The sequence below is a fragment of the Petromyzon marinus genome, chromosome 21 (assembly GCF_048934315.1).
Source record: "Petromyzon marinus isolate PM22_M1 ecotype Great Lakes invasive population chromosome 21, UKy_Petmar_22M1.pri1.0, whole genome shotgun sequence".
NCBI lineage: Eukaryota > Metazoa > Chordata > Hyperoartia > Petromyzontiformes > Petromyzontidae > Petromyzon > Petromyzon marinus.
The window spans coordinates 3730090-3753890 of record NC_133687.1 but is presented as its reverse complement, the minus strand read 5'-3'; the positions used below and the strand labels follow the sequence as shown (position 1 = coordinate 3753890).

Sequence of the window (23801 nt, the reverse complement as noted above, 5' to 3'; positions counted from 1 at the left end):
AACCCGCGAGCCTCCACAATGGCACTGCCGTGTACGCACGCGTGTGTGTGTGTACACGTGTGTGTGTGTGCGTGTGTGTGTACGTGTGTGTACGTGTGTGTGTGTGTACGTGTGTGTGTGTACACGTGTGTGTGTGCGTGTGTGTGTACGTGTGTACGTGTGTGTGTGTGTACGTGTGTGTGTGTACACGTGTGTGTGTGCGTGTACGTGTGTGTGTGTGTACGTGTGTGTGTGTGTACGTGTGTGTGTGTGTACGTGTGTGTGTACGTGTGTGTGTGTACGTGTGTGTGTGTACGTGTGTGTGTGTGTACGTGTGTGTGTGTACGTGTGTGTGTGTGTACGTGTGTGTGTGTACGTGTGTGTGTGTGTACGCGTGTGTGTGTGTACGCGTGTGTGTGTACGCGTGTGGGTGTACGCGTGTGGGTGTGTACGTGTGTGTGTGTACGTGTGTGTGTGTACGTGTGTGTGTGTACGCGTGTGTGTGTGTGTACGTGTGTATGTGTGTACGCGTGTGTGTGTACGTGTGTGTGTACGTGTGTGTGTACGCATGCGTGTGTGTGTGTACGCGTGTGTGTGTACGCGTGTGTGTGTACGCGTGTGTGTGTGTACGTGTGTGTGTGTGTTGTGGGGAGCGGTAGTGTAGCGGTTAGCGGCTAGCGCTATGAACCTGGCGACCCGGGTTCGATTCCTGCTCACGGCCAACACCGGTGACGATTATCTGAACCGGTCGTGGGCGTCCCCTAGGTCGACTCAGTCTCAAATGAGTACCTGGTGCGGTGTGTAAACATTGCCACTGGGGAGACAAAGGCGGCCGGGCGTGGTGCTGGCCCCCCACCCCCTCGTGTGCCGTGTCGGCCTTCATAGGTGCTCGCTAACGGCACTTGCCCAGACAGTCTGTTAATGCTATACGGGGGATCTTTGTCTTTGTACGCGTGTGTTCGTGAATGTTCGTGAATGTGTGTACCTGTACCTAAGGGGGATTTTTTGTTGGTGTCAGTGGCCACCACCATATCTGAACCGGTCCTGAAACTCCTCTAGGTCGACTCAGCCTTAAATGCGTCGGCACGGGGGTCGGGGTCCGCGCCGCTCGCCGATGGCACTTGCCCTGGCGAGCCTGAGTGGGGCTACACAGGGGAGCTTTGTCTTTGTGTGTGCGCGGGTGCGCAGTGTTTGAGACGTACACGGAGCTCGCGGGGAAAGACATCGAGGAGAGCATCAAGGGGGAGACGTCGGGCAGCTTCGAGGACGCCCTCCTCGCCATCGGTGAGTTACAAAGACAAAGCTGCCGCCCCACCGTGCAGCCTGGGCAGACTGTTGGGGCAAGAGCTGTCAGTAGCGAGCAGCAGCGCCTGCGAAGGTCGGCACGGCACACGAGGGGGGTGGGTGGCCAGCACCACACCCGGCCGCCTTTGTCTCCCTAGTGGCGATGTTTACACACACTGCACCAGGTACTCATTTGAGGCTGAGTCGACCTAGGGGAGGCCCGGGACCGGTTCAGATAATCGTCACTGGTGTTGGCCGTGAGCGGGAATCGAACTCTGGTCGCCGGGTTCATAGCGCAGCGTAGCGCTAACCGCTACACTACTGCACTCACACTCCCTAACACTCACACACTCACTCAAACTCGCACACATTCAGTCACTCTTACACACACCCACTCACCCACTGACACTCACTTTAGCACACACTCGCACACTCACTGAAACTCGCACACATTCACTGAAACTCGCAAACATTCACTCACGCTCACCCACTGACACTCACTTTAGCACACACTCGCACACTCACTCTCACGCAGAGTGCCATGGGTTGACTGACTGGGATGATTGGCAGATGCACACCACCTGTGTCCCCCTACTGTGCCAACTGGCTTCGTTTTAGCCGCCCGGCGCTCCGCTCGTTGTTGTGAGCGTCGCTCCTCTGCCCTCCGTTGTTGCTGGAGGGCTACTGCCTCCAACTGGCTAGTAGCAGCGTCCTTCACGAGCCTCCTCCACAGAGGCCGATCTTGACACCGCTTGGGCAAGTCTACTGGTGATGGTGATGATGGCGTTGATGTTATGGTGGTGATGTTGATAGTGATGTTGATTATGATGATATTAATTATGACGATGGTGATGTTGACGCTGATGATGATATTCATAATGTTGATGATGGTGGTGATGGTAATGATGATGGTGGTGATGTTGATGGTGGCGATGGTGGTGATGTTGTGTTCGCAGTGAGGTGCATTCGCAACAAGCCCGGGTATTTTGCCAAGCGCCTGAACAAGGCCCTCACGGTGAGGCACACACAGACAAAGCTCCCCTGGTAGCTCGGGGTTGAGTGGCCAATACCAGTCGGTGACAGTAGTGATGTTGGTGATGATGGTGATGTCGGTGATGTTGGTGATGATGGTGATGTCGGTGATGTTGGTGATCATGGTGATGTCGGTGATGATGGTGATGTCGATTGCGGTGACGACGATGATGGTGGTGATAGTTTTGAGGTCGAGTGGGCCTGGTGGAGGCCCCAGGACCGATTGAGATCCTCATCACCGGTGTTCGTGGTGGCGGCCGTGAGCGGGGGGGTCGAACTCCGGGTCGCCAGGTTCGTAGCGCGGCGGCGATGCGCTGACCGCTGCCCCACCGCCACCCCTCATTGTCCTCACCCCAGGCGTTGACTCTGGACGACGTGACGCTGACGCGCATCGTGGTATCGCGCTGCGAGCTCGACCTCCTGGACATCCGCTCGGAGTTCCTCCACCAGACCGGAGTCTCCCTGCACTCCGCCATCACGGTCAGCGCCATCCCCCAACGTCACACTGCACCATGGCCTCAACACTGCACCATGGCCTCAACACTGCACCATAGACTCAACACTGCACCATAGACTCAACACTAACGCCATAGACTCAGCACTGCACAATGGCCTCAACACTGCACCATAGACTCAACACTGCCCATAGACTCAACACTGCACCATAGACTCAACACTGCACAATAGACTTAACACTACCCCATAGACTCAACACTGCACCATGGCCTCAAAACTGCACCATAGACTCAACACTGCACCATAGACTCAACACTGCACCATGGCCTCAACACTGAACCATAGACTCTACACTGCACCATAGACTCAGCACTGCACCATAGACTCAACACTGCACCATAGACTCAACACTGCACCGAGACTCAACACTGCACCATGGCCTCAACACTGCACCATAGACTCAACACTGCACCATAGACTCAACACTAACGCCATAGACTCAGCACTGCACAATGGCCTCAACACTGCACCATAGACTCAACACTGCCCATAGACTCAACACTGCACCATAGACTCAACACTGCACAATAGACTTAACACTACCCCATAGACTCAACACTGCACCATGGCCTCAAAACTGCACCATAGACTCAACACTGCACCATAGACTCAACACTGCACCATGGCCTCAACACTGAACCATAGACTCTACACTGCACCATAGACTCAGCACTGCACCATAGACTCAACACTGCACCATAGACTCAACACTGCACCATAGACTCAACACTGCACCATAGACTCAACACTGCACCATAGACTCAACACTGCCCATAGACTCAACACTGCACAGAGACTCAACACTGCACCATAGACTCAACACTGCCCATAGACTCAACACTGCACAGAGACTCAACACTGCACCATAGACTCAACACTGCACCATAGACTCAACACTGCACCGAGACTCAACACTGCACCATGGCCTCAACACTGCACCATAGACTCAACACTGCCCATAGACTCAACACTGCACCATAGACTCAACACTGCACCATAGACTCAACACTGCACCAAAGACTCAACACTGCACCATAGACTCAACACTGCACCATAGACTCAACACTGCACCATAGGCTCAACACTGCACCATAGACTCAACACTGCACCATAGACTCGAACACTGCACCATAGACTCAACACTGCACTATAGACTCAACCCTGCACTATAGACTCAACACTGTCCATAGACTCAACACTGCCCATAGACTCAACAAAACCCATATACTCACTGCCCATAGACTCAGCACTGCACCATAGACTCAACACTGCCCATAGACTCAAGACTGCATGATAGACTCAACACTGCACCATAGACTGAACACTGCACCATAGACTCAACACTGCCCATAGACTCAACACTGCCCATAGACTCAACACTGCCCATAGACTCAACACTGCACCATAGACTCAACACCGCACCATAGACTCAACACTTCACCATAGACTCAACACTGCCCATAGACTCAACACTGCGCCATAGACTCAACACTGCACAGAGACTCAACACTGCACCATGGCCTCAACACTGCACCATAGACTCAACACTGCCCATAGACTCAACACTGCACCATAGACTCAACACTGCACCAAAGACTCAACACTGCACCATAGACTCAACAATGCACCATAAACTCAACACTGCACCATAGACTCAACACTGCACCATAGGCTCAACACTGCACCATAGACTCAACACTGCACCATAGACTCGAACACTGCACCATAGACTCAACACTGCACCATAGACTCAACACTGCACTATAGACTCAACACTGTCCATAGACTCAACACTGCCCATAGACTCAACAAAACCCATATACTCACTGCCCATAGACTCAACACTGCACCATAGACTCAACACTGCCCATAGACTCAAGACTGCACGATAGACTCAACACTGCACCATAGACTCAACACTGCACCATAGACTCAACACTGCCCATAGACTCAACACTGCGCATAGTCTCAACACTGCCCATAGACTCAACACTGCACCATAGACTCAACACCGCACCATAGACTCAACACTTCACCATAGACTCAACACTGCCCATAGACTCAACACTGTGCCATAGACTCAACACTGCACAGAGACTCAACACTGCACCATAGACTCAACACTGCCCATAGACTCAAGACTGCACGATAGACTCAACACTGCACCATAGACTCAACACTGCACCATAGACTCAACACTGCACCATAGACTCAACACTGCCCATAGACTCAACACTGCACAGAGACTCAACACTGTCCATAGACTCAACATTGCCCATAGACTCAACACTGCACCATAGACTCAACACTACCCATAGACTCAACACTGCACCATGGCCTCAACACTGCACCATAGACTCAACACTGCACCATAGACTCAACACTAACGCCATAGACTCAGCACTGCACAATGGCCTCAACACTGCACCATAGACTCAACACTGCCCATAGACTCAACACTGCACCATAGACTCAACACTGCACAATAGACTTAACACTACCCCATAGACTCAACACTGCACCATGGCCTCAAAACTGCACCATAGACTCAACACTGCACCATAGACTCAACACTGCACCATGGCCTCAACACTGAACCATAGACTCTACACTGCACCATAGACTCAGCACTGCACCATAGACTCAACACTGCACCATAGACTCAACACTGCACCGAGACTCAACACTGCACCATGGCCTCAACACTGCACCATAGACTCAACACTGCACCATAGACTCAACACTAACGCCATAGACTCAGCACTGCACAATGGCCTCAACACTGCACCATAGACTCAACACTGCCCATAGACTCAACACTGCACCATAGACTCAACACTGCACAATAGACTTAACACTACCCCATAGACTCAACACTGCACCATGGCCTCAAAACTGCACCATAGACTCAACACTGCACCATAGACTCAACACTGCACCATGGCCTCAACACTGAACCATAGACTCTACACTGCACCATAGACTCAGCACTGCACCATAGACTCAACACTGCACCATAGACTCAACACTGCACCATAGACTCAACACTGCACCATAGACTCAACACTGCACCATAGACTCAACACTGCCCATAGACTCAACACTGCACAGAGACTCAACACTGCACCATAGACTCAACACTGCCCATAGACTCAACACTGCACAGAGACTCAACACTGCACCATAGACTCAACACTGCACCATAGACTCAACACTGCACCGAGACTCAACACTGCACCATGGCCTCAACACTGCACCATAGACTCAACACTGCCCATAGACTCAACACTGCACCATAGACTCAACACTGCACCATAGACTCAACACTGCACCAAAGACTCAACACTGCACCATAGACTCAACACTGCACCATAGACTCAACACTGCACCATAGGCTCAACACTGCACCATAGACTCAACACTGCACCATAGACTCGAACACTGCACCATAGACTCAACACTGCACTATAGACTCAACCCTGCACTATAGACTCAACACTGTCCATAGACTCAACACTGCCCATAGACTCAACAAAACCCATATACTCACTGCCCATAGACTCAGCACTGCACCATAGACTCAACACTGCCCATAGACTCAAGACTGCATGATAGACTCAACACTGCACCATAGACTGAACACTGCACCATAGACTCAACACTGCCCATAGACTCAACACTGCCCATAGACTCAACACTGCCCATAGACTCAACACTGCACCATAGACTCAACACCGCACCATAGACTCAACACTTCACCATAGACTCAACACTGCCCATAGACTCAACACTGCGCCATAGACTCAACACTGCACAGAGACTCAACACTGCACCATGGCCTCAACACTGCACCATAGACTCAACACTGCCCATAGACTCAACACTGCACCATAGACTCAACACTGCACCAAAGACTCAACACTGCACCATAGACTCAACAATGCACCATAAACTCAACACTGCACCATAGACTCAACACTGCACCATAGGCTCAACACTGCACCATAGACTCAACACTGCACCATAGACTCGAACACTGCACCATAGACTCAACACTGCACCATAGACTCAACACTGCACTATAGACTCAACACTGTCCATAGACTCAACACTGCCCATAGACTCAACAAAACCCATATACTCACTGCCCATAGACTCAACACTGCACCATAGACTCAACACTGCCCATAGACTCAAGACTGCACGATAGACTCAACACTGCACCATAGACTCAACACTGCACCATAGACTCAACACTGCCCATAGACTCAACACTGCGCATAGTCTCAACACTGCCCATAGACTCAACACTGCACCATAGACTCAACACCGCACCATAGACTCAACACTTCACCATAGACTCAACACTGCCCATAGACTCAACACTGTGCCATAGACTCAACACTGCACAGAGACTCAACACTGCACCATAGACTCAACACTGCCCATAGACTCAAGACTGCACGATAGACTCAACACTGCACCATAGACTCAACACTGCACCATAGACTCAACACTGCACCATAGACTCAACACTGCCCATAGACTCAACACTGCACAGAGACTCAACACTGCACCATAGACTCAACACTGCCCATAGACTCAACACTGCACAGAGACTCAACACTGCACCATAGACTCAACACTGCACCATAGACTCAACACTGCACCATAGACTCAACACTGCACCGAGACTCAACACTGCACCATGGCCTCAACACTGCACCATAGACTCAACACTGCCCATAGACTCAACACTGCACCATAGACTCAACACTGCACCATAGACTCAACACTGCACCAAAGACTCAACACTGCACCATAGACTCAACACTGCACCATAGACTCAACACTGCACCATAGGCTCAACACTGCACCATAGACTCAACACTGCACCATAGACTCGAACACTGCACCATAGACTCAACACTGCACCATAGACTCAACACTGCACCATAGAGTCAACACTGCACCATAGACACAACACTGCACCATAGACACAACACTGCACCATGGCCTCAACACTGCACCATAGACTCAACACTGCACCATAGACTCAACACTGTCCATAGACTCAACACTGCACCATAGACTCAACACTGCACCATAGACTCAACACTGTCCATAGACTCAACACTGCCCATAGACTCAACACTGCACCATAGACTCAACACTACCCATAGACTCAACACTGCACCATAGACTCAACACTGCACCATAGACTCAGCACTGCACCATAGACTCAACACTGCACCGAGACTCAACACTGCACCATGGCCTCAACACTGCACCATAGACTCAACACTGCCCATAGACTCAACACTGCACCATAGACTCAACACTGCACAATAGACTCAACACTGCACCAAAGACTCAACACTGCACCATAGACTCAACACTGCACCATAGACTCAACACTGCACCATAGGCTCAACACTGCACCATAGACTCAACACTGCACCATAGACTCGAACACTGCACCATAGACTCAACACTGCACCATAGACTCAACCCTGCACTATAGACTCAACACTGTCCATAGATTCAACACTGCCCATAGACTCAACAAAACCCATATACTCACTGCCCATAGACTCAACACTGCAGCATAGACTCAACACTAACGCCATAGACTCAACACTGCACCATAGACTCAACACTGCACCATAGACTCAACACTGCACCATAGACTCAACACTGCCCTTAGACTCAACACTAACGCCATAGACTCAACACTGCACCATAGACTCAACACTGCACCATAGACTCAAGACTGCACGATAGGCTCAACACTGCACCATAGACTCAACACTGCACCATAGACTCAACACTGCACCATAGGCTCAACACTGCACCATAGACTCAACACTGCACCATAGACTCGAACACTGCACCATAGACTCAACACTGCACCATAGACTCAACCCTGCACTATAGACTCAACACTGTCCATAGATTCAACACTGCCCATAGACTCAACAAAACCCATATACTCACTGCCCATAGACTCAACACTGCACCATAGACTCAACACTAACGCCATAGACTCAACACTGCACCATAGACTCAACACTGCACCATAGACTCAACACTGCACCATAGACTCAACACTGCCCTTAGACTCAACACTAACGCCATAGACTCAACACTGCACCATAGACTCAACACTGCACCATAGACTCAAGACTGCACGATAGGCTCAACACTGCACCATAGACTCAACACTGCACCATAGACTCAACACTGCCCATAGACTCAACACTGCCCATAGACTCAACACTGCCCATAGACTCAACACTGCACCATAGACTCAACACCGCACCATAGACTCAACACTTCACCATAGACTCAACACTGCCCATAGACTCAACACTGCGCCATAGACTCAACACTGCACAGAGACTCAACACTGCACCATGGCCTCAACACTGCACCATAGACTCAACACTGCCCATAGACTCAACACTGCACCATAGACTCAACACTGCACCATAGACTCAACACTGCACCAAAGACTCAACACTGCACCATAGACTCAACAATGCACCATAGACTCAACACTGCACCATAGACTCAACACTGCACCATAGGCTCAACACTGCACCATAGACTCAACACTGCACCATAGACTCAACACTGCACGATAGACTCAACATTGCATGATAGACTCAACACTGCACCATAGAGTCAACACTGCACCATAGACACAACACTGCACCATGGCCTCAACACTGCACCATAGACTCAACACTGCACCATAGACTCAACACTGTCCATAGACTCAACACTGCACCATAGATTCAACACTGCACTATAGACTCAACACTGTCCATAGACTCAACATTGCCCATAGACTCAACACTGCACCATAGACTCAACACTACCCATAGACTCAACACTGCCCATAGACTCAACACTGCACCATAGACTCAACACTGCACCATAGACTCAGCACTGCACCATAGACTCAACACTGCACCATAGACTCAACACTGCACCATAGACTCAACACTGTACCATAGACTCAATACTGCCCAGAGACTCAACACTGCACCATAGACTCAACACTGCCCATAGACTCAACACTGCACCATAGACTCAACACTGCCCATAGACTCAGCACTGCTCCACAGACTCAACACTGCACCATAGACTCAATACTGACCCATAGACTCAGCACTGCTCCATAGACTCAACACTGCACCATAGACTCAACACTGCACCATAGACTCAACACTACACCGTAGACTAAACACTGCCCATAGACTCAACACTGCCCATAGACTCAACACTGCACCATAGACTCAACACTCTCCATAGACTCAACACTGCCCATAGATTTAACACTGCACCATAGACTCAACAAAACCCATATACTCACTGCCCATAGACTCAACACTGCACCATAGACTCAAACACCACCCATAGACTCAACACTAACACCATAGACTCAATACTGCACCATAGACTCAACACTGCACCATAGACTCAATACTGCCCAGAGACTCAACACTGCACCATAGACTCAACACTGTCCATAGACTCAACACTGTCCATAGACTCAACACTGCACCATAGACTCAACACTGCCCATAGACTCAGCACTGCTCCACAGACTCAACACTGCACCATAGACTCAACACTGCACCATAGACTCAGCACTGCTCCATAGACTCAACACTGCACCATAGACTCAACACTGCACCATAGACTCAACACTACACCATAGACTAAACACTGCCCATAGACTCAACACTGCCCATAGACTCAACACTGCACCATAGACTCAACACTCTCCATAGACTCAACACTGCCCATAGATTTAACACTGCACCATAGACTCAACAAAACCCATATACTCACTGCCCATAGACTCAACACTGCACCATAGACTCAAACACCACCCATAGACTCAACACTAACACCATAGACTCAACACTGCACCATAGACTCAACACTGCACCATAGACTCAACACTGCCCATAGACTCAGCACTGCTCCACAGACTCAACACTGCACCATAGACTCAACACTGCACCATAGACTCAGCACTGCTCCATAGACTCAACACTGCACCATAGACTCAACACTGCACCATAGACTCAACACTACACCATAGACTAAACACTGCCCATAGACTCAACACTGCCCATAGACTCAACACTGCACCATAGACTCAACACTCTCCATAGACTCAACACTGCCCATAGATTTAACACTGCACCATAGACTCAACAAAACCCATATACTCACTGCCCATAGACTCAACACTGCACCATAGACTCAAACACCACCCATAGACTCAACACTAACACCATAGACTCAACACTGCACCATAGACTCAACACTACACCATAGACTCAACACTGCACCATAGACTCAACACTGCACCATAGACTCAACACTGCCCTTAGACTCAACATTAACGCGATAGACTCAACACTGCACCATAGACTCAACACTGCCCCATAGACTCAACACTGCACCATAGACTCGAACACTGCACCATAGACTCAACACTGCACCATAGACTCAACACTGCACCATAGAGTCAACACTGCACCATAGACACAACACTGCACCATAGACACAACACTGCACCATGGCCTCAACACTGCACCATAGACTCAACACTGCACCATAGACTCAACACTGTCCATAGACTCAACACTGCACCATAGACTCAACACTGCACCATAGACTCAACACTGTCCATAGACTCAACACTGCCCATAGACTCAACACTGCACCATAGACTCAACACTACCCATAGACTCAACACTGCACCATAGACTCAACACTGCACCATAGACTCAGCACTGCACCATAGACTCAACACTGCACCGAGACTCAACACTGCACCATGGCCTCAACACTGCACCATAGACTCAACACTGCCCATAGACTCAACACTGCACCATAGACTCAACACTGCACCATAGACTCAACACTGCACCAAAGACTCAACACTGCACCATAGACTCAACACTGCACCATAGACTCAACACTGCACCATAGGCTCAACACTGCACCATAGACTCAACACTGCACGATAGACTCGAACACTGCACCATAGACTCAACACTGCACCATAGACTCAACCCTGCACTATAGACTCAACACTGTCCATAGACTCAACACTGCCCATAGACTCAACAAAACCCATATACTCACTGCCCATATACTCAACACTGCACCATAGACTCAACACTGCACCAAAGACTCAAGACTGCACGATAGACTCAACAATGCACCATAGACTCAACACTGCACCATAGACTCAACACTGCACCATAGGCTCAACACTGCACCATAGACTCAACACTGCACCATAGACTCAACACTGCACGATAGACTCAACACTGCACCATAGAGTCAACACTGCACCATAGACACAGCACTGCACCATGGCCTCAACACTGCACCATAGACTCAACACTGCACCATAGACTCAACACTGTCCATAGACTCAACACTGCACCATAGACTCAACACTGCACTATAGACTCAACACTGTCCATAGACTCAACATTGCCCATAGACTCAACACTGCACCATAGACTCAACACTACCCATAGACTCAACACTGCCCATAGACTCAACACTGCACCATAGACTCAACACTGCACCATAGACTCAGCACTGCACCATAGACTCAACACTGCACCATAGACTCAACACTGCACCATAGACTCAACACTGTACCATAGACTCAATACTGCCCAGAGACTCAACACTGCACCATAGACTCAACACTGCCCATAGACTCAACACTGCACCATAGACTCAACACTGCCCATAGACTCAACACTACACCATAGACTAAACACTGCCCATAGACTCAACACTGCCCATAGACTCAACACTGCACCATAGACTCAACACTCTCCATAGACTCAACACTGCCTATAGATTTAACACTGCACCATAGACTCAACAAAACCCATATACTCACTGCCCATAGACTCAACACTGCACCATAGACTCAAACACCACCCATAGACTCAACACTAACACCACCCATAGACTCAACACTAACACCATAGACTCAACACTGCACCATAGACTCAACACTGCACCATAGACTCAACACTGCACCATAGACTCAACACTGCACCATAGACTCAACACTGCCCTTAGACTCAACACTAACGCCATAGACTCAACACTGCACCATAGACTCAACACTGCCCCATAGACTCAACACTGCACCATAGACTCGAACACTGCACCATAGACTCAACACTGCACCATAGACTCAACACTGCACCATAGAGTCAACACTGCACCATAGACTCAAACACCACCCATAAACTCAACACTAACACCATAGACTCAACACTGCACCATAGACTCAACACTGCACCATAGACTCAACACTGCACCATAGACTCAACACTGTCCATAGACTCAACACTGCACCATAGACTCAACACTGCCCTTAGACTCAACACTAACGCCATAGACTCAACACTGCACCATAGACTCAACACTGCACCATAGACTCAACACTGCCCATAGACTCAACACTAACACCATAGACTCAACACTGCACCATAGACTCAAGACTGCACCATAGACTCAACACTGTCCATAGACTAAACACTGCCCATAGACTCAACACTAACACCATAGACTCAACACTGCACCATAGACTCAACACTAACGCCATAGACTCAACACTGCACCATAGACTCAACACTGCACCATAGACTCAACACTGCACCATAGACTCAACACTGCCCTTAGACTCAACACTAACGCCATAGACTCAACACTGCACCATAGACTCAACACTGCACCATAGACTCAACACTGCACCATAGACTCAACACTGCACCATAGACTCAAGACTGCACCATAGACTCAACACTGTCCATAGACTCAACACTAACACCATAGACTCAACACTGCACCATAGACTCAAGACTGCACCATAGACTCAACACTGTCCATAGACTCAACACTGCCCATAGACTCAACACTAACACCATAGACTCAACACTGCACCATAGACTCAACACTAACGCCATAGACTCAACACTGCACCATAGACTCAACACTGCACCATAGACTCAACACTGCACCATAGACTCAACACTGCCCTTAGACTCAACACTGCACAGAGACTCAACACTGCACCATAGACTCAACACTGCCCATAGACTCAACACTGCACAGAGACTCAACACTGCACCATAGACTCAACACTGCACCATAGACTCAACACTGCACCGAGACTCAACACTGCACCATGGCCTCAACACTGCACCATAGACTCAACACTGCCCATAGACTCAACACTGCACCATAGACTCAACACTGCACCATAGACTCAACACTGCAACAAAGACTCAACACTGCACCATAGACTCAACACTGCACCATAGACTCAACACTGCACCATAGGCTCAACACTGCACCATAGACTCAACACTGCACCATAGACTCGAACACTGCACCATAGACTCAACACTGCACTATATACTCAACACTGCCCATAGACTCAACACTGCCCCATAGACTCAACACTGCACCATAGACTCGAACACTGCACCATAGACTCAACACTGCACCATAGACTCAACACTGCACCATAGAGTCAACACTGCACCATAGACACAACACTGCACCATAGACACAACACTGCACCATGGCCTCAACACTGCACCATAGACTCAACACTGCACCATAGACTCAACACTGTTCATAGACTCAACACTGCACCATAGACTCAACACTGCACCATAGACTCAACACTGTCCATAGACTCAACACTGCCCATAGACTCAACACTGCACCATAGACTCAACACTACCCATAGACTCAACATTGCACCATAGACTCAACACTGCACCATAGACTCAGCACTGCACCATAGACTCAACACTGCACCGAGACTCAACACTGCACCATGGCCTCAACACTGCACCATAGACTCAACACTGCCCATAGACTCAACACTGCACCATAGACTCAACACTGCACCATAGGCTCAACACTGCACCATAGACTCAACACTGCACCATAGACTCGAACACTGCACCATAGACTCAACACTGCACCATAGACTCAACCCTGCACTATAGACTCAACACTGTCCATAGACTCAACACTGCCCATAGACTCAACAAAACCCATATACTCACTGCCCATAGACTCAACACTGCACCATAGACTCAACACTGCCCATAGACTCAAGACTGCACGATAGACTCAACACTGCACCATAGACTCAACACTGCACCATAGACTCAACACTGCCCATAGACTCAACACTGCCCATAGACTCAACACTGCCCATAGACTCAACACTGCACCATAGACTCAACACCGCACCATAGACTCAACACTTCACCATAGACTCAACACTGCCCATAGACTCAACACTGCACCATAGACTCAACACTGCACCATAGACTCAACACTGCACCAAAGACTCAACACTGCACCATAGACTCAACAATGCACCATAGACTCAACACTGCACCATAGACTCAACACTGCACCATAGGCTCAACACTGCACCAATGACTCAGCACTGCACCATAGACCCAACACTGCACGATAGACTCAACACTGCACGATAGACTCAACACTGCACCATAGAGTCAACACTGCACCATAGACACAACACTGCACCATGGCCTCAACACTGCACCATAGACTCAACACTGCACCATAGACTCAACACTGTCCATAGACTCAACACTGCACCATAGACTCAACACTGCACTATAGACTCAACACTGTCCATAGACTCAACATTGCCCATAGACTCAACACTGCACCATAGACTCAACACTACCCATAGACTCAACACTGCCCATAGACTCAACACTGCACCATAGAGCCAACACTGCACCATAGACTCAGCACTGCACCATAGACTCAACACTGCACCATAGACTCAACACTGCACCATAGACTCAACACTGTACCATAGACTCAATACTGCCCAGAGACTCAACACTGCACCATAGACTCAACACTGCCCATAGACTCAACACTGCACCATAGACTCAACACTGCCCATAGACTCAGCACTGCTCCACAGACTCAACACTGCACCATAGACTCAATACTGACCCATAGACTCAGCACTGCTCCATAGACTCAACACTGCACCATAGACTCAACACTGCACCATAGACTCAACACTACACTATAGACTAAACACTGCCCATAGACTCAACACTGCCCATAGACTCAACACTGCACCATAGACTCAACACTCTCCATAGACTCAACACTGCCCATAGATTTAACACTGCACCATAGACTCAACAAAACCCATATACTCACTGCCCATAGACTCAACACTGCACCATAGACTCAAACACCACCCATAGACTCAACACTAACACCATAGACTCAACACTGCACCATAGACTCAACACTGCACCATAGACTCAATAACGGCCCAGAGACTCAACACTGTCCATAGACTCAACACTCCACCATAGACTCAACACTGCCCATAGACTCAGCACTGCTCCACAGACTCAACACTGCACCATAGACTCAACACTGCACCATAGACTCAGCACTGCTCCATAGACTCAACACTGCACCATAGACTCAACACTGCACCATAGACTCAACACTACACCATCGACTAAACACTGCACATAGACTCAACACTGCCAATAGACTCAACACTGCGCCATAGACTCAACACTGCACAGAGACTCAACACTGCACCATGGCCTCAACACTGCACCATAGACTCAACACTGCCCATAGACTCAACACTGCACCATAGGCTCAACACTGCACCATAGACTCAACACTGCACGATAGACTCAACACTGCACGATAGACTCAACACTGCACCATAGAGTCAACACTGCACCATAGACACAACACTGCACCATGGCCTCAACACTGCACCATAGACTCAACACTGCACCATAGACTCAACACTGTCCATAGACTCAACACTGCACCATAGACTCAACACTGCACTATAGACTCAACACTGTCCATAGACTCAACATTGCCCATAGACTCAACACTGCACCATAGACTCAACACTACCCATAGACTCAACACTGCCCATAGACTCAACACTGCACCATAGACTCAACACTGCACCATAGACTCAGCACTGCACCATAGACTCAACACTGCACCATAGACTCAACACTGCACCATAGACTCAACACTGTACCATAGACTCAATACTGCCCAGAGACTCAACACTGCACCATAGACTCAACACTGCCCATAGACTCAACACTGCACCATAGACTCAACACTGCCCATAGACTCAGCACTGCTCCACAGACTCAACACTGCACCATAGACTCAATACTGACCCATAGACTCAGCACTGCTCCATAGACTCAACACTGCACCATAGACTCAACACTGCACCATAGATTCAACACTACACCATAGACTAAACACTGCCCATAGACTCAACACTGCCCATAGACTCAACACTGCACCATAGACTCAACACTCTCCATAGACTCAACACTGCCCATAGATTTAACACTGCACCATAGACTCAACAAAACCCATATACTCACTGCCCATAGACTCAACACTGCACCATAGACTCAAACACCACCCATAGACTCAACACTAACACCATAGACTCAACACTGCACCATAGACTCAACACTGCACCATAGACTCAATACTGCCCAGAGACTGAACACTGCACCATAGACTCAACACTGTCCATAGACTCAACACTGCACCATAGACTCAACACTGCCCATAGACTCAGCACTGCTCCACAGACTCAACACTGCACCATAGACTCAACACTGCACCATAGACTCAGCACTGCTCCATAGACTCAACACTGCACCATAGACTCAACACTGCACCATAGACTCAACACTACACCATAGACTAAACACTGCCCATAGACTCAACACTGCCCATAGACTCAACACTGCACCATAGACTCAACACTCTCCATAGACTCAACACTGCCCATAGATTTAACACTGCACCATAGACTCAACAAAACCCATATACTCACTGCCCATAGACTCAACACTGCACCATAGACTCAAACACCACCCATAGACTCAACACTAACACCATAGACTCAACACTGCACCATAGACTCAACACTGCACCATAGACTCAACACTGCACCATAGACTCAACACTGCACCATAGACTCAACACTGCCCTTAGACTCAACACTAACGCCATAGACTCAACACTGCACCATAGACTCAACACTGCACCATAGACTCAACACTGCCCATAGACTCAACACTGCACCATAGACTCAACACTGTCCATAGACTCAACACTGCACCATAGACTCAACACTGCACTATAGACTCAACACTGTCCATAGACTCAACATTGCCCATAGACTCAACACTGCACCATAGACTCAACACTACCCATAGACTCAACACTGCCCATAGACTCAACACTGCACCATAGACTCAACACTGCACCATAGACTCAGCACTGCACCATAGACTCAACACTGCACCATAGACTCAACACTGCACCATAGACTCAACACTGTACCATAGACTCAATACTGCCCAGAGACTCAACACTGCACCATAGACTCAACACTGCCCATAGACTCAACACTGCACCATAGACTCAACACTGCCCATAGACTCAGCACTGCTCCACAGACTCAACACTGCACCATAGACTCAATACTGACCCATAGACTCAGCACTGCTCCATAGACTCAACACTGCACCATAGACTCAACACTGCACCATAGACTCAACACTACACCATAGACTAAACACTGCCCATAGACTCAACACTGCCCATAGACTCAACACTGCCCATAGACTCAACACTGCACCATAGACTCAACACTCTCCATAGACTCAACACTGCCCATAGATTTAACACTGCACCATAGACTCAACAAAACCCATATACTCACTGCCCATAGACTCAACACTGCACCATAGACTCAAACACCACCCATAGACTCAACACTAACACCATAGACTCAACACTGCACCATAGACTCAACACTGCACCATAGACTCAATACTGCCCAGAGACTCAACACTGCACCATAGACTCAACACTGTCCATAGACTCAACACTGCACCATAGACTCAACACTGCCCATAGACTCAGCACTGCTCCACAGACTCAACACTGCACCATAGACTCAACACTGCACCATAGACTCAGCACTGCTCCATAGACTCAACACTGCACCATAGACTCAACACTGCACCATAGACTCAACACTACACCATAGACTAAACACTGCCCATAGACTCAACACTGCCCATAGACTCAACACTGCACCATAGACTCAACACTCTCCATAGACTCAACACTGCCCATAGATTTAACACTGCACCATAGACTCAACAAAACCCATATACTCACTGCCCATAGACTCAACACTGCACCATAGACTCAAACACCACCCATAGACTCAACACTAACACCATAGACTCAATACTGCACCATAGACTCAACACTGCACCATAGACTCAATACTGCCCAGAGACTCAACACTGCACCATAGACTCAACACTGTCCATAGACTCAACACTGTCCATAGACTCAACACTGCACCATAGACTCAACACTGCCCATAGACTCAGCACTGCTCCACAGACTCAACACTGCACCATAGACTCAACACTGCACCATAGACTCAGCACTGCTCCATAGACTCAACACTGCACCATAGACTCAACACTACACCATAGACTAAACACTGCCCATAGACTCAACACTGCCCATAGACTCAACACTGCACCATAGACTCAACACTCTCCATAGACTCAACACTGCCCATAGATTTAACACTGCACCATAGACTCAACAAAACCCATATACTCACTGCCCATAGACTCAACACTGCACCATAGACTCAAACACCACCCATAGACTCAACACTAACACCATAGACTCAACACTGCACCATAGACTCAACACTGCACCATAGACTCAACACTGCACCATAGACTCAACACTGCCCTTAGACTTAACACTAATGCCATAGACTCAACACTGCACCATAGACTCAACACTGCACCATAGACTCAACACTGCCCATAGACTCAACACTGCACCATAGACTCAACACTGTCCATAGACTCAACACTGCACCATAGACTCAACACTGCACTATAGACTCAACACTGTCCATAGACTCAACATTGCCCATAGACTCAACACTGCACCATAGACTCAACACTACCCATAGACTCAACACTGCCCATAGACTCAACACTGCACCATAGACTCAACACTGCACCATAGACTCAGCACTGCACCATAGACTCAACACTGCACCATAGACTCAACACTGCACCATAGACTCAACACTGTACCATAGACTCAATACTGCCCAGAGACTCAACACTGCACCATAGACTCAACACTGCCCATAGACTCAACACTGCACCATAGACTCAACACTGCCCATAGACTCAGCACTGCTCCACAGACTCAACACTGCACCATAGACTCAATACTGACCCATAGACTCAGCACTGCTCCATAGACTCAACACTGCACCATAGACTCAACACTGCACCATAGACTCAACACTACACCATAGACTAAACACTGCCCATAGACTCAACACTGCCCATAGACTCAACACTGCACCATAGACTCAACACTCTCCATAGACTCAACACTGCCCATAGATTTAACACTGCACCATAGACTCAACAAAACCCATATACTCACTGCCCATAGACTCAACACTGCACCATAGACTCAAACACCACCCATAGACTCAACACTAACACCATAGACTCAATACTGCACCATAGACTCAACACTGCACCATAGACTCAATACTGCCCAGAGACTCAACACTGCACCATAGACTCAACACTGTCCATAGACTCAACACTGTCCATAGACTCAACACTGCACCATAGACTCAACACTGCCCATAGACTCAGCACTGCTCCACAGACTCAACACTGCACCATAGACTCAACACTGCACCATAGACTCAGCACTGCTCCATAGACTCAACACTGCACCATAGACTCAACACTACACCATAGACTAAACACTGCCCATAGACTCAACACTGCCCATAGACTCAACAATGCACCATAGACTCAACACTCTCCATAGACTCAACACTGCCCATAGATTTAACACTGCACCATAGACTCAACAAAACCCATATACTCACTGCCCATAGACTCAACACTGCACCATAGACTCAAACACCACCCATAGACTCAACACTAACACCATAGACTCAACACTGCACCATAGACTCAACACTGCACCATAGACTCAACACTGCACCATAGACTCAACACTGCCCATAGACTCAGCACTGCTCCACAGACTCAACACTGCACCATAGACTCAACACTGCACCATAGACTCAGCACTGCTCCATAGACTCAACACTGCACCATAGACTCAACACTGCACCATAGACTCAACACTACACCATAGACTAAACACTGCCCATAGACTCAACACTGCCCATAGACTCAACACTGCACCATAGACTCAACACTCTCCATAGACTCAACACTGCCCATAGATTTAACACTGCACCATAGACTCAACAAAACCCATATACTCACTGCCCATAGACTCAACACTGCACCATAGACTCAAACACCACCCATAGACTCAACACTAACACCATAGACTCAACACTGCACCATAGACTCAACACTGCACCATAGACTCAATACTGCCCAGAGACTCAACACTGTCCATAGACTCAACACTCCACCATAGACTCAACACTGCCCATAGACTCAGCACTGCTCCACAGACTCAACACTGCACCATAGACTCAACACTGCACCATAGACTCAGCACTGCTCCATAGACTCAACACTGCACCATAGACTCAACACTGCACCATAGACTCAACACTACACCATCGACTAAACACTGCACATAGACTCAACACTGCCAATAGACTCAACACTGCGCCATAGACTCAACACTGCACAGAGACTCAACACTGCACCATGGCCTCAACACTGCACCATAGACTCAACACTGCCCATAGACTCAACACTGCACCATAGGCTCAACACTGCACCATAGACTCAACACTGCACGATAGACTCAACACTGCACGATAGACTCAACACTGCACCATAGAGTCAACACTGCACCATAGACACAACACTGCACCATGGCCTCAACACTGCACCATAGACTCAACACTGCACCATAGACTCAACACTGTCCATAGACTCAACACTGCACCATAGACTCAACACTGCACTATAGACTCAACACTGTCCATAGACTCAACATTGCCCATAGACTCAACACTGCACCATAGACTCAACACTACCCATAGACTCAACACTGCCCATAGACTCAACACTGCACCATAGACTCAACACTGCACCATAGACTCAGCACTGCACCATAGACTCAACACTGCACCATAGACTCAACACTGCACCATAGACTCAACACTGTACCATAGACTCAATACTGCCCAGAGACTCAACACTGCACCATAGACTCAACACTGCCCATAGACTCAACACTGCACCATAGACTCAACACTGCCCATAGACTCAGCACTGCTCCACAGACTCAACACTGCACCATAGACTCAATACTGACCCATAGACTCAGCACTGCTCCATAGACTCAACACTGCACCATAGACTCAACACTGCACCATAGATTCAACACTACACCATAGACTAAACACTGCCCATAGACTCAACACTGCCCATAGACTCAACACTGCACCATAGACTCAACACTCTCCATAGACTCAACACTGCCCATAGATTTAACACTGCACCATAGACTCAACAAAACCCATATACTCACTGCCCATAGACTCAACACTGCACCATAGACTCAAACACCACCCATAGACTCAACACTAACACCATAGACTCAACACTGCACCATAGACTCAACACTGCACCATAGACTCAATACTGCCCAGAGACTGAACACTGCACCATAGACTCAACACTGTCCATAGACTCAACACTGCACCATAGACTCAACACTGCCCATAGACTCAGCACTGCTCCACAGACTCAACACTGCACCATAGACTCAACACTGCACCATAGACTCAGCACTGCTCCATAGACTCAACACTGCACCATAGACTCAACACTGCACCATAGACTCAACACTACACCATAGACTAAACACTGCCCATAGACTCAACACTGCCCATAGACTCAACACTGCACCATAGACTCAACACTCTCCATAGACTCAACACTGCCCATAGATTTAACACTGCACCATAGACTCAACAAAACCCATATACTCACTGCCCATAGACTCAACACTGCACCATAGACTCAAACACCACCCATAGACTCAACACTAACACCATAGACTCAACACTGCACCATAGACTCAACACTGCACCATAGACTCAACACTGCACCATAGACTCAACACTGCACCATAGACTCAACACTGCCCTTAGACTCAACACTAACGCCATAGACTCAACACTGCACCATAGACTCAACACTGCACCATAGACTCAACACTGCCCATAGACTCAACACTGCACCATAGACTCAACACTGTCCATAGACTCAACACTGCACCATAGACTCAACACTGCACTATAGACTCAACACTGTCCATAGACTCAACATTGCCCATAGACTCAACACTGCACCATAGACTCAACACTACCCATAGACTCAACACTGCCCATAGACTCAACACTGCACCATAGACTCAACACTGCACCATAGACTCAGCACTGCACCATAGACTCAACACTGCACCATAGACTCAACACTGCACCATAGACTCAACACTGTACCATAGACTCAATACTGCCCAGAGACTCAACACTGCACCATAGACTCAACACTGCCCATAGACTCAACACTGCACCATAGACTCAACACTGCCCATAGACTCAGCACTGCTCCACAGACTCAACACTGCACCATAGACTCAATACTGACCCATAGACTCAGCACTGCTCCATAGACTCAACACTGCACCATAGACTCAACACTGCACCATAGACTCAACACTACACCATAGAC

At 48.6% G+C, this 23801-nt stretch overlaps 1 protein-coding gene across 1 annotated transcript in view; it reads left to right on the top strand.

The window, feature by feature from the left end:
* Window positions 1-23801, top strand: part of LOC142925535 (annexin A4-like) — a 95551-nt gene that overhangs the window by 34964 nt on the left and 36786 nt on the right. Inside the window, exons 7-9 of the mRNA XM_076068416.1 lie at window positions 1168-1263; window positions 2220-2278; window positions 2653-2775. Coding sequence (XP_075924531.1) covers window positions 1168-1263; window positions 2220-2278; window positions 2653-2775 — 278 coding nt within the window. The remainder of the gene's footprint in view (window positions 1-1167; window positions 1264-2219; window positions 2279-2652; window positions 2776-23801) is intronic.